This window comes from Entelurus aequoreus, linkage group LG03 (assembly GCF_033978785.1).
Source record: "Entelurus aequoreus isolate RoL-2023_Sb linkage group LG03, RoL_Eaeq_v1.1, whole genome shotgun sequence".
NCBI classification, from domain to species: Eukaryota; Metazoa; Chordata; class Actinopteri; order Syngnathiformes; family Syngnathidae; genus Entelurus; species Entelurus aequoreus.
In genome coordinates this window covers 15,668,340-15,680,949 of record NC_084733.1, presented here as the reverse complement: position 1 = coordinate 15,680,949, position 12,610 = coordinate 15,668,340, and the positions used below count along the sequence as shown (strand labels likewise).

General features: G+C 39.0%; 1 protein-coding gene across 5 annotated transcripts in view; it reads right to left on the bottom strand.

Moving 5' to 3' along the window:
• Window positions 1-12,610, bottom strand: part of zgc:110158 (uncharacterized protein LOC553590 homolog) — a 115,004-nt gene that overhangs the window by 13,659 nt on the left and 88,735 nt on the right. For 3 of the 5 annotated variants that reach the window (XM_062041348.1, XM_062041347.1, XM_062041350.1), the window contains exons 5-8: window positions 11,713-11,802; window positions 2,524-2,607; window positions 1,565-1,624; window positions 1,425-1,491 (exon numbers count right to left, since the gene is read on the bottom strand). In XM_062041348.1, the coding sequence (XP_061897332.1) occupies window positions 1,425-1,491; window positions 1,565-1,624; window positions 2,524-2,607; window positions 11,713-11,802 (301 nt within the window). The remainder of the gene's footprint in view (window positions 1-1,424; window positions 1,492-1,564; window positions 1,625-2,523; window positions 2,608-11,712; window positions 11,803-12,610) is intronic. The other 2 variants (XM_062041349.1, XM_062041351.1) reach the window with 1 other exon arrangement.

The window sequence follows — 12,610 nt, the reverse complement described above, 5'->3', positions numbered from 1 at the left end:
ACAATACAATAATTTGCAAATCCTTTTCAACCTATATTCAATTGAATAGACTGCAAAGACAAGATACTCAAGGTTCGAACTGGAAAACTTTGTTATTTTTTGCAAATATTAGCTCATTTGGAATTTGAAAAAGCTGGCACAAGTGGCAAAAAAGACTGAGAAAGTTACAGAATGCTCAAACACTTATTTGGAACATCTCACAGGTTAACAGGCTAATTGGGAACAGATGGGTGCCATGATTGGGTATAAAAGCAGCTTCCATGAAATGCTCAGTCATTCACAAACAAGGATGGGGCGAGGGTCACCACTTTGTCAACAAAGGCGTGAGCAAATTGTCGAACTGTTTAAGAACAACATTTCCTCATGAACTATTGCAAGGAATTTAGGGATTTCACCAACCACGGTCTGTAATATCATCAAAAGGTTCAGAGAATCTGGAGAAATCACTGCAAGGCCAAAAACCAACATTGAATCAGTGTGTAAAGGATATCACCACATGGGCTGAGGAACACTTCAGAAAACCACTGTCAGTGGTTCGTCGCTACATCTGTAAGTGCAAGTTAAAACTCTACTATGCAAAGCGAAAGCCATTTATCAACAACACCCAGAAACGCAACCGGCTTCGGTGGGCCCAAGCTCATTTAAGATGGACTGATGCAAAGTAGAAAAGTGTTCTGAAGTCTGACGAGTCCACATTTGAAATTGTTTTTGGAAACTTTGGATGTCGTGTCCTCTGGAACAAAGAGGAAATGAACCATCCGGATCGTTAAAGGCGCCAAGTTCAAAAGCCAGCATCTGTGATGGTATGGGGGTGTATTAGTGCCCAAGGCATGGGTAACTTACACATCTGTGAAGGCACCATTAATGCTGAAAGGTACATACAGGTTTTGAAGCAACATGTGTTGCCATCCAAGCAACGTTATCAGGGACGCCCCTGCTTATTTCAGCAAGACAATGCCAAGCCACGTGTTACAACAGCATGGCTTCATAGTAAAAGAGTGTGGGTACTAGACTGGCCTGCCTGTAGTCCAGACCTGTCTCCCATTGAAAATGTGTGGTGCAATATGAAACCTAAAATACCACAACGGAGACTCTGGACTGTTGAACAACTTAAGCTGTACATCAAGCAAGAATGGGAGAGAATTCCACCTGAAAAACTTCAAAAATTGGTCTCCTCAGTTCCCAAACATTTACTGAGTGTTGTTAAAAGGAAAGGCCAAAAAATTGTGTTTCTCAGTTGGAACATTAAATATCTTGTCTTTGCAGTCTATTCAATTGAATATAAGTTGAAAAGGATTTGCAAATCATTGTGTTCTGTTTTTATTTACGAATTACACAACGTGCCAACTTCACTGGTTTTGGGTTTTGTAGATTGACAGAATGGGACGTGCTCACACTACTGAATACCAGACTAAGCGCCGTACCTTGTGGCCGTATCGGGTCCAAACTGTTTGGCAGGAGAGGCTGAGATCCAGGGATTCCACCTGGAGGCTGAACATCGAACAGAACGTTAGGAAAATACACATTACGAGAGAAACTGTAGGTGGGCGGGGCATGTGTGTACCTGATTTGGCATTCGGAGAGCGGGGCGCGGTCCACCTGGGTACCGTGGTGACATGAAAGGCTGCAAAAGGGGAAAGAAAGACCATTTAAACTTGGTATTTTGGCCCAAGTAGCACCGAGCACACACAGATGAGGATGTGGGTGGATGAGGATGACAAACTCATCATGCCTTGAAACCAGGAGGAACGCACCGCAAGCGTCTCTTTGTAACGAGGCGCAGCATGACAGCGTGTAAAGACAGCACTCAAGACATCGCCCCGCTCTCGCTGCGGTGTAAACCGACGCGGGCCTGTGGTCTCGCTGGCGCGGTTAGGACGCACCTCGGGCCAACGATACACAGCTCAAAACCTGCCAGGGAAGCCATGTTCGACTCGGAAAACCACAAGGAGGAGGAGGAGGAGGAAGAGAGCTGGTATATAGTGCTCGCTGCACCAAACGTGTCAGAACTCTTTAGGAAAGCTCAACCAACTGGTTCTTAACTCGTTAGCAACCTCGCTAACCCAGACTGTGTTCTGTTTATAGTTGAGGTAAGGATGTGAGCGTTTGTGTGGAGGTCCATGGCTGCCCCTTGTTTTATTCATAAGATGCTAGAAAAAGCAGCCAGAGGGGAGGTGTGTGTGTGTATAAATGTGCGAGCGTGTGTGTGTGTGTGCGTGTGCGCTAAGAGCGGTGGAGCAGATAAGTGTGCAACCCCCACAAGCCGCTCCGGGGGAGGGGCAAGGAGTGAATAATTCATCCCATACAGGGACACCCGATTCTGGGCCGTGAAGAGGAGGCATGGCCTGCTGCCTCTGGATGCTTCCAGAGCAAAGCGTCTACTAGCCGGATTCAAACGCGCGGGCCTGGAGGGGTAAACGAGGAAGAAAGAATGGGAGAAAGTTGGGGAAGGGGAGAGTCGGGGTCGAGGTGGGGGGGCTTTGGAGGCAATGAAAGCTGGGTGAGAAAGTGCTTGCATCTTACCTGGCCATGCGGTCCCATCATGGGGTTGCTTGGGTTGTGTGGGGGGGGCTGTGCGTGTGGGGACTGCTGAGAGCCGGGTGGTCCCTTTAAGAAAGAAGAGTGACATCAGAGAGAGGGGGAGGGGCCCATGTCGGGCTGGGGTTGAGGGGTTCGGCGGGTTACACCTGGAGGAACTGCCCGCTCAAAAAATATGAAGAGGACGGCGAGCGGGGAGGAATTTGTTGGCAACGGGACAGGGGGGTGGATTGGGGGGTCTTCGATTTCATTAGAAAATGAGCTAAATGTGCTCTTTATAGTTATCCTTAGAAAAAAAAGGCCCTTAAAATAAGTTAATTTGTTGTTTAAACGGTGTGGTTAGGTGGTAAGCTTGGAACCATGTGCAATTCCACTGTTAGTCACAAGGGGGCAGTATTGCCAAAGGCTGGCTGCAAAAGGATGGGCTGCAATGGAACATGCACCGAAAAGTAGTTGATACTTTTGTTGTCACTCTAACCAGAGGTGAGCGATTCCTTCATACATGTGTCACTCTTTAATTGTCCTTCCGATCGTTCAGGAAAAGTAAACTTGCCTTTATGACCTCCATGTTTCATTAAATATGTTCAGTAAAGCCACTGTAAGCTTGAAAGGGCTTGTTTTGAGACACCAGACAATACAATATAAAGCAATGGAATAATCATAGCTCATTCACACTACATGGGCAAAAGTATTATAACGTCAGGTGACTACAATCGCAGGAAGTAAACAGGAAGTAGTTGTAGGTCTGCACTCTTCGTAGAAAGGAGAGGGGCTGGTTCAGTTAGGGTTAAAGGTCAGGGCTTAGGTAGTGTTCTTCCCCATCAAACTTATCCAACCATGTCTTAATGGACGCTGCCTTTTGTTGCAGTGATACAGGCGAGGGGGCCTTCCCCTAACTGCCCCCTCCCCAGTACCCTCGAATGGAAGCACAGTCATGTGAACATTTGCAAAACAGGCACCCTTACTGTGTTGTCCACAAACCAAATGATGGCACTGTTGTTAAATCGCATCAGTCAGACTGACTTGAATTTTTTTCCACACAGCTCAACATGCTCAAGAAAACACCCCACTGTAACTTGCCAGTGTTGGTCGAAACGCCACCACTTCTGTGCACAGGTGAACTCTGGATTTGTATATAAAATATTTGTAAAAATATAACGGCATTTACTATTATATTCACATTTTTAAATAACATGAAATAATATACTAAAAATAATCACTACTAATTTTAACAATAACTAACCTACTATCTCAATTATTATTCTTAATTTTTCTCTTCGCTTCTTTCTGTATCTGCAAAAGCACGATAAAAAAACTATGTATTATTACTATTTACTCATTTAAATATTAAAACGTTTTAATTTTTTTTTAAATATCATCCTATTAAGTATTTGTTGTATTTTAAGTAATATAAAAAATATATGTAAGTACTTATTATTTAACAGCAATTAACACTGCTTCTCCCACTATCTAAGCTGTTGTTCTTAAGTTTACTCCTCACTGCTTCTTGTATCTCCGAAAGTACTATAAAAACCAATGGATTATTACTATTTAGTGTTAAAAAAAAAGTTTTATGAATTTAAAAATATATATTTTTTTAAATATTATTTTGTACATTTTAAGTAATTTAAAATAATAAAAAAGATAAATATTACTACTTAATATTTAACAGTAAGCAACACTACTGTCACAGTTATTGTTATTGTTAATTTTTCTTCTCACTTCTTCCTGTATCTGCAAAAGCACTATTAAAAAAAGTTATTACTATTTATTGATATAAAAAAAAGTTGTAGGAAAATGTTTTAATAATTTTAAAAATATATCATCATATTTACCAATTATTTTGGATATTTTAAGTAATTCAAAAAAAATAAAACATTACGATTTAATATTTAACAGCAATTAACACTAACTACCCAACTATTACAGTTATTGTTATTCTTAATTTTTCTTCTCACTGCTTCCTGTATCTGCAAAAGTACTATAAAAACCAACATAGTATTACTATTTATTGATAAAAAAAAGTTATTAAATTAGTTTTTTAATATTGTTTAAAAATATCATCCTATTTGTCAATTATATTATATATTTTATTAATACAAAATAATAGTAATAGTAAAAAATATTACTACTTAAAGGGGAACTGCACTTTTTGGGGGAAATTTTGCCTATTGTTCACAATTATTAGGAAAGACAAGAACACACCTGTAATTTTTAGGATTCTAAAGATGATTAAGAAAACACTTGCAAGATGTGACTAATGGGAGTCACCATTATAGCCTTCAAAGTGGTCTGAAACAACTTAAAAACCCTCCATCAACCTATTATGTATACACAGCAAGTATATTTGTATATAATGTACTAACAGACATGTTCATAACAATATGTAATACGTACAATATTTACCGTATTTTGTTAATTGTAAGCATTGCTGGAACTTCTTTCCTCAGCGCATTTATATCCGTTTCCATAGCAGAGCATTTCCGACTTTTCTTTAAATGTTACTTTAGGGCAGGGCGATTGAACTGGTGGCCCGGGCCCTAAAACTGGCCTGGGAGAGACGCCATACCGGCCCCCTGAGTTCAGGTCAAAACTTGGGAGACAAACATTATTGCAGTAAATTCCTTTTGTATTGAGGAACTTGGTGAATATTGTTTTGGGATCATGTAAATACAAATAAAAACACACCATACTGACTTGAAGATGTGAACACGTGGGCACTTTGCACTGTTGCATCACGGAAGGTTAGGGCTCCTAAAGCGCCAACCAAGCGTGTTTGTAGCAAACAACCACAGCTCCCTGTCACAATAGGTCCCTTCACCACTATATGCACAAACACATACCCTCACTCCCCCACCAACGCTATTAATAGCACACTCGCTCCTTCCACCACTGCCTATGCCTATTCACTCTCATTAGGCCTGCTAGCCGGCCTTGCTTACAGCATGAAAACAATGCTAGGTGACCACAGTCCAGGTGCAGGTGATCTTTCTCATCATTCCACCCTTCAAGCTCTCTTCAACGCCACCCGCCTTCTCTCTCCTACGCTCCTCCGCCACCTTATCGTGCCGCAGCCAAATGCCAACACTGTCCATCACACCGTGCACAAGGAGTGTATATGTACCGGTGTGCAACTCAAAGTCCCGGGTTGTGTTATTGTTGGTGTGTGCGTGGCATTCCGCCACACAATATCTCCACAGACTAAAAAAAAAACAACAAAAAAACTCTCCCGTCACGGAGCCCCGAGGACAGGGCGGCAGAGATGGGGAAGTGGAGAGAATGACAACATTAGGATGAATCACCAATGTGCTCAACAGCTGACCACAGATGAATGAATGAATGAATGATGGGGTCTTCATAAATACCAAGAATGGAAGCAGAGGGAGAAGGTGGGGGAATAACTGCAATAATTAAAAGTGTTGCCTGATATAATTGAATTACTTAATTACAAAAGTCCATTTTGAGCATTACTGAACGATACTAATTGGTTTAAAATAACAAGGATGTGGATCTTACAAAAACACACAATTTGATTCTGATTCAACACAATTCTCGCAATGTATTATTTGGTATAAAAATGACAATAACACCTGTTCAAAAGTGGTTGCACGTTATAAAAGCTCCTCTTGGCTGCTGACGTATACGCCTAGCAAGTAAGCACAGAGATGCCAAAAAAAATGTATTTAAGATTTTTTTTTGTTATTGAAAAAAACAAACACTTTTTAGGGTCGTATCTGCGTGTGTATATATACTGTATATGTATACACACATATAATATATATATATATATGTGTGTATATATATATATCCATTTTCTACCGCTTGTCCCTTATATATGTATATATGTGTGTATATACAGTACAGGCCAAAAGTTTGGACACACCTTCTCATTCAATGTGTTTTCTTTATTTTCATGACTATTTACATTGTCATCGAAGGCATCAAAACTATGAATGAACACATGTGGAGTTATGTACTTAACAAAAAAGGTGAAATAAATGAAAAGTTTTATATCCTAGTTTCTTAAAAATAGCCACCCTTTGCTCCGATTACTTTTTCGCACTCTCTTGGCATTCTCCTGATGAGCTTCAAGAGGTAGTCACCTGAAATGTTTTTCACTTCACATGTGTGCTTGAAACTCATCGAGAGAATGCCAAGAGTGTGCAAAGCAGTAATCAGGTGGCTATTTTGAAGAAAGTAGACTATAACATTTTTTTTCAGTTATTTCACCTTTTTTTGTTAAGTACTTAACTCCACATGTGTTCATTCATAGTTTTGATGCCTTCAGTGACAATCTACAATGTAAATAGTCATGAAAACAAAGAAAACACCTTGAATGGTGAGAAGGTGTGTCCAAACTTTTGGCCTGTACTGTATGTATGTATATATATATCATTTTTAAAATTAATTTTTTACCTAGGGGTGCTGAAAAAAGAAAATTAATATCGGAATCGCAATTCTTATTTATTCAGGTTCTAAATCCTTTTATAATTTTAAAGAGACGATTGAAATGTTATTTATATATATACATACATACATACCGGTATATACATACATATTCCGATATTAATTTTCTTTTTTCAGCACCCCTAGTTAAAAATACATTTAATTTTTTTTTACAAAATGAATTAAAGGTCATAATGTTGTGAAAAGTTACAAGAGAATAAAGTAAAAACTTAGGAGAAAAAAAAGTTGTAATTTTAAGGGAACAGAAAACTATTGAGAGAGGAAAAAAGCGGAATGTTTAGAGGAGTTTTAAAATTACGTTAATAATATAATATAGTAATTAGGATGCAAAGATTACAGGTGTTCATGATAAACTGCGGTAAAATTATTGACGGTTAGTATTACCGTTTCCATTAATAGTTATCATAAAACCGTGATTGATTTCAACAATTTGATAAACATCCAGCACGGTCATTTTTCCCGGAGAAGATGCTAGCACGCTGATCGTTAGCTAGAAGCTAGTGCGCCAATCGTTAGCCAGCAAGTAGCGCCCTATTTGCTAAGTGACAACTTGGTGACAACAGCTGCACTTTTTATTTTATTTTTTAGAATTTTTCCTATTGTTCACAATCATGATGAAAGACATGATGACGGATAGATTTTTTTTTAATGCATTCTAAATATTAAATAAATGTGATCAAAAGTCCGCTTACAATGGAGCCTATGGGAGCCGCTTTAGTCTGCCTATAAAGCCCTTCAAACAATCCAAACACCTCCATTAGGGTTTTCATATACATTATGTAAGTGTATATGTAATATAATAACAGGTACATTTATAATAACATTTAATATTTACGTATTTTGATCATTTTAAGCATACGCGGCGCATTAGTTTAAAAAACGCATCACGTTTGCTTTTTTTCAACATCACTAATTATTGCTCATATCACTTACTGTACAAGGTCTGCTGTCATTAGGATGCCGACTGCTATAATGTTCATGTATTCCCGTTTAGATGAAGAATTAATCATAATCCTCGCAAAGAAAAGGAAGGTGGAGCCAAGCATCTTTTTGTGTCGTTCTCGTCATTTTCGTGTCTGTCTAATTTGAATGTCAAAGTGTACCAACCTGTCGGAATATGTCCTCAGCCTTCTTCTATCCGGCTAAGAGGCATGATTCATGATCTACAATAAACTTACAGGGAGGAGGGAAGCGAGGAAACAGCTGACCACTCAATGAATAGTTTGTCTGTGTTAGCGCTTCTAATAACAATATCACTAATACTTGGTTTATAATAAAGTCACAAAATGTACAAAACCCAAAACCAGTGAAATTGGCACATTGTGTAAATGGTAAATAAAAACAGAATACAATGATTTGCAAATCCTCTTCAACTTATATTCAATTGAATAGACTGCAAATACAAGATATTTAACATTGGAACTGCTAAACATTGTTATTTTTTGCAAATATTAGCTCATTTGGAATTTGATGCCTGCAACATGTTTTTACAAAGCTGGCACAAGTGGCAAAAAAGACTGAGAAAGTTGAACTTATTTGGAACATCCCACAGGTGAACAGGCTAATTGGGAACAGGTGGGTGCCATGATTGGGTGTAAAAGCAGCTTCCATGAAATGCTCAGTCATTCACAAACAAGGATGGGGTGAGGGTCACCACTTTGTGAACAAATGCCTGACCAAATTGTTTAAGAACAACATTTCTCAACCAGCCATTGCAAGGAATTTAGGGATTTCACCATCTACGGTCCGTAATATCATCAAAAGTTTGAGAGAATCTGGATAAATCACTGCACGTGAGCGGCTAGGCCGAAAACCAACATTGAATGCTCATGACCTTCGAGCCCTTAGTGTGTAAAGGATATCACCACATGGGCTCAGGAACACTTCGGAAAACCACTGTCAGTAACTACAGTTGGTTGTTACATCTGTAAGTGCAAGTTAAAACTCCACTGGTTTAAATGTAACTTAGATATTGGGTTTCACAATGTAAAGCGCTTTGAGTCACTTGAGAAAAAGCGCTATATAAATGTAATTCACTTCACTACTATGCAAAGCGAAAGCCATTTAACAACAAAACTCAGAAATGCCGCCAGCTTCGCTGGGCCTGAGCTCATCTAAGCTGGACTGATGCAAAGTGGAAAAGTGTTCTGTGGTCTGACGAGTCCGCATTTCCAATTGTTTTTGGAAACTGTGGATGTCGTGTCCTCCGGACCAAAGAGAAAAAGAACCATTCGGACTGTGGTAGGCGCAAAGTTCAAAAGCCAGCATCTGTGATGGTATGGGGGTGTATTAGTGCCCAAAGCATGGGTAACTTACACATCTGTGAAGGCACCATTAATGCTGAAAGGTACATACAGGATTTGGAGCAACATATGTTGCCATCCAAGCAATATCTTTTTCCAGGGATGCCCCTGCTTATTTCAGCAAGACATTGCCAAGCCACATTCTGCACGTGTTACAACAGCGTGGCTTCGTATTAAAAGAGTGCGGGTACTAGACTGGCCTGGCTGTAGTCCAGGCCTGTCTCCCATTAAAAATGTGTGGCGCATTATGAAGCCTAAAATACCACAAGGGAGACCCCGGACTGTTGAACAACTTAAGCTGTACATCAAGCAAGAATGGGAAAGAATTCTACCTGAAAAGCTTCAAAAATTGCTCTCTTCAGTTCCCAAACATTTACTGAGTGTTGTTAAAAGGAAAGGCCATGTAACACAGTGGTAAAAATGCCTCTGTGCCAACTTTTTTGCAATGTGTTGCTGCCATTAAATTTCAAGTAAATGATTATTTGCAAATTCGAACATTAAATATCTTGTCGTTGCAGTCTATTCAATTGAATATAAGTTGAAATCGGATTTGCAAATTATTGCATTCTGTTTTTATTTACAATTTACACAACGTGCCAACTTCACTGGTTTTGGGTTTTGTAAATGAAGTATTGTTGGCACATTTTGGATGGTTTTTTTGGTGGATTTTAAGGGCGGAATAGAGGATCTACCATTGGCTGAACTTTTATTTACACGTTAAAACGCATTAAAGTACCAGTAGAGTGGAAAAACAAGTTGCCTCTATATTGAAGCTATTATCATATATACAGTACCGTAATTTCCGGACTATAAGCCGCTACTTTCTCCCCTCGTTCTGGTCCCTGCGGCTTATACAAGGGTGCGGCTTATTTACGGCCTGTTCTTCTCCGACACCGACGAAGAGGATTTCGGTGGTTTTAGTACGCAGGAGGAAGACGATGACACAATGATTAAAGACTGACTTTTCATATACCGGTAGGCTGGTTATTTTGATAACGTACAGGCGAGCACTTTGTATTACTTTGCAGCGTTGTATTATTTGTACTCTGCACGAATGCTGTTCGCCATGTCAAAGATGTGAAAGTTTGATTGAATGATTGAAAGATGTATTGTTGATAAATGGGACGCTTTGCGTTCCCAAACAGTCATCTCTGTCCCAACAATCCCCTCCGTGGTAGCAGGAACCCCTATATACTACGCTAATTACACATCAAAACCCTGCGGCTTATAGTCGGGTGCGGCTTATATATGGAGCAATCTGTATTTTCCCCTAAATTTAGCTGGTGCGGCTTATAGTCAGGTGCGGCTTATAGTCCGGAAATTACGGTATATCTGATGTATGACACCGAACGACTTACAAAGTTTGGGAAAAAATAGATATGATCAAAATAGTATCAATCTCACTGAGATTGCCGAACAATTTTGAAAGATAATGAGCTTGCCAGTCATGTGATCGCGTGATGTAGAGGTAGGAACCTCAAGTTCTTTCCCCACCAAAAACAATGCGAATCATGCAGACTTTGTGGTCCAGAACCTTATATTTTTGTATCCTGAATATAAGGAGAATGAGCTACAAGTTTGAGAAACTCTGCTAAACAGATCCAGCTTTAGCAAAACACTAAGCATCATGTAGCAGCATTGCTAATATTCAATGTGGCATTTTGTGATGTAGAGACAGTATTTTCACATACTTTGCAATTTGTGAATACAATTGGATTAGGGTTTCATGGATAAAATGAAACAAATCATTGGTACTTTAACTTAACTTAACAATTAAGCATACAAAGTCAACTTGATTTTCCACTCTACTGGAAATTTTAAAAAAAAATCCATCCATTGTCATAATGACTGTGAACGATAGGCAAATTTTTAAAAAAAAGTGCAGTTCCCGTTTAAGTATTTTGTTTGTGAAACTACTCTTATTCTAGGAATGTCTTGTTATAATAATGAAGTTATTTTACTGTTACTGTAGTATCACAATTCTACAAAAATTGTAACGTGAGAAGAAAAAACTAAATAACTAAGAATTAATAACTTGATTTTTTTAAAATAATGGTAACATTATATTTAGAGAAAAAAGTTGTTTAAATGTTTAAAAAAGTCATAATGCTGTGAGAAAAACATATACAAGAATGGAAATATTTTAATTAGTGACTGTCGGCACATATTACAGCAAAAAACAGTCAAAGAAAATTATATTGGAGTATTTTATGTTTTTTCTAAATCTTTCGACTTTATATATTTTGACATTATTCATCTTTTCTTAAGGAGGCCCTAATAGTCCTTTGTATAGGAGAGATACATTAGTGGAATGAGTAGATCTTAAAATAGAGGAAGTGGCGAAGGGATGGGAGGAACGATAGATTTGGGAGGCGGCTGTTGGGAGAAGAAAGGGGGGTCATACCTGGAAGAAGCCTGGAGGCATGGGACCGCCCGGCATGGCATCGTTGGGGGGCATGTTGCCCATCACCGGGCTGGGCGCTGCCGCTGCGCTCTGGAACACAAAGCGAAAGTCATTCAGCTCAACGATGCACAAGATGCAAATATCCTGAGGGGGGCAGTGTTGACACCTAATGGGACAGCACCCTCCCTGCCCCCGTCACCCCTCAACATATTAAGTTTAATGGTTAATTCGGCAAAGTGTCTTCTATTACGGCCTTTAAACTGTTACCTGAAGATGGCAGAATATAAGGGCTTCATCTTTTTCTTTCTGCTGACCAAAACTAAATTAGGACAAAGTGTTCAAGGAGAAATCACTGGACTTTTTTCAAATCTATTTCTATGACATAAGAGTTGATGCATGACTTTGAAAGAAGCTGCATCACTTTGGTGATACTTACCGGCAGTAACACGCCACAGCACAAGAAAATATACAAACCCCGTTTCCATATGAGTTGGGAAAGTGTGTTAGATGTAAACATAAACGGAATACAATGATTTGCAAATAATTTTCAACCCATATTCAGTTGAATATGCTACAAAGACAACATATTTGATGTTCAAACTGATAAACATTTCTTTTTTTGCAAATAATCATTAACTTTAGAATTTGATGCCAGTAACACGTGACAAAGAAGTACTGATAAAGTTGAGGAATGCTCATCAAACACTTATTTGGAAGATCCCACAGGTGAACAGGCAAATTGGGAACAGGTGGGTGCCATGATTGGGTATAAAAGTAGATTCCATGAAATGCTCAGTCATTCACAAACAAGGATGGGGCGAGGGTCACCACTTTGTTAACAAATGCATGAGCAAATTGTTGAACAGTTTAAGAAAAACCTTTCTCAAGCAGCTATTGC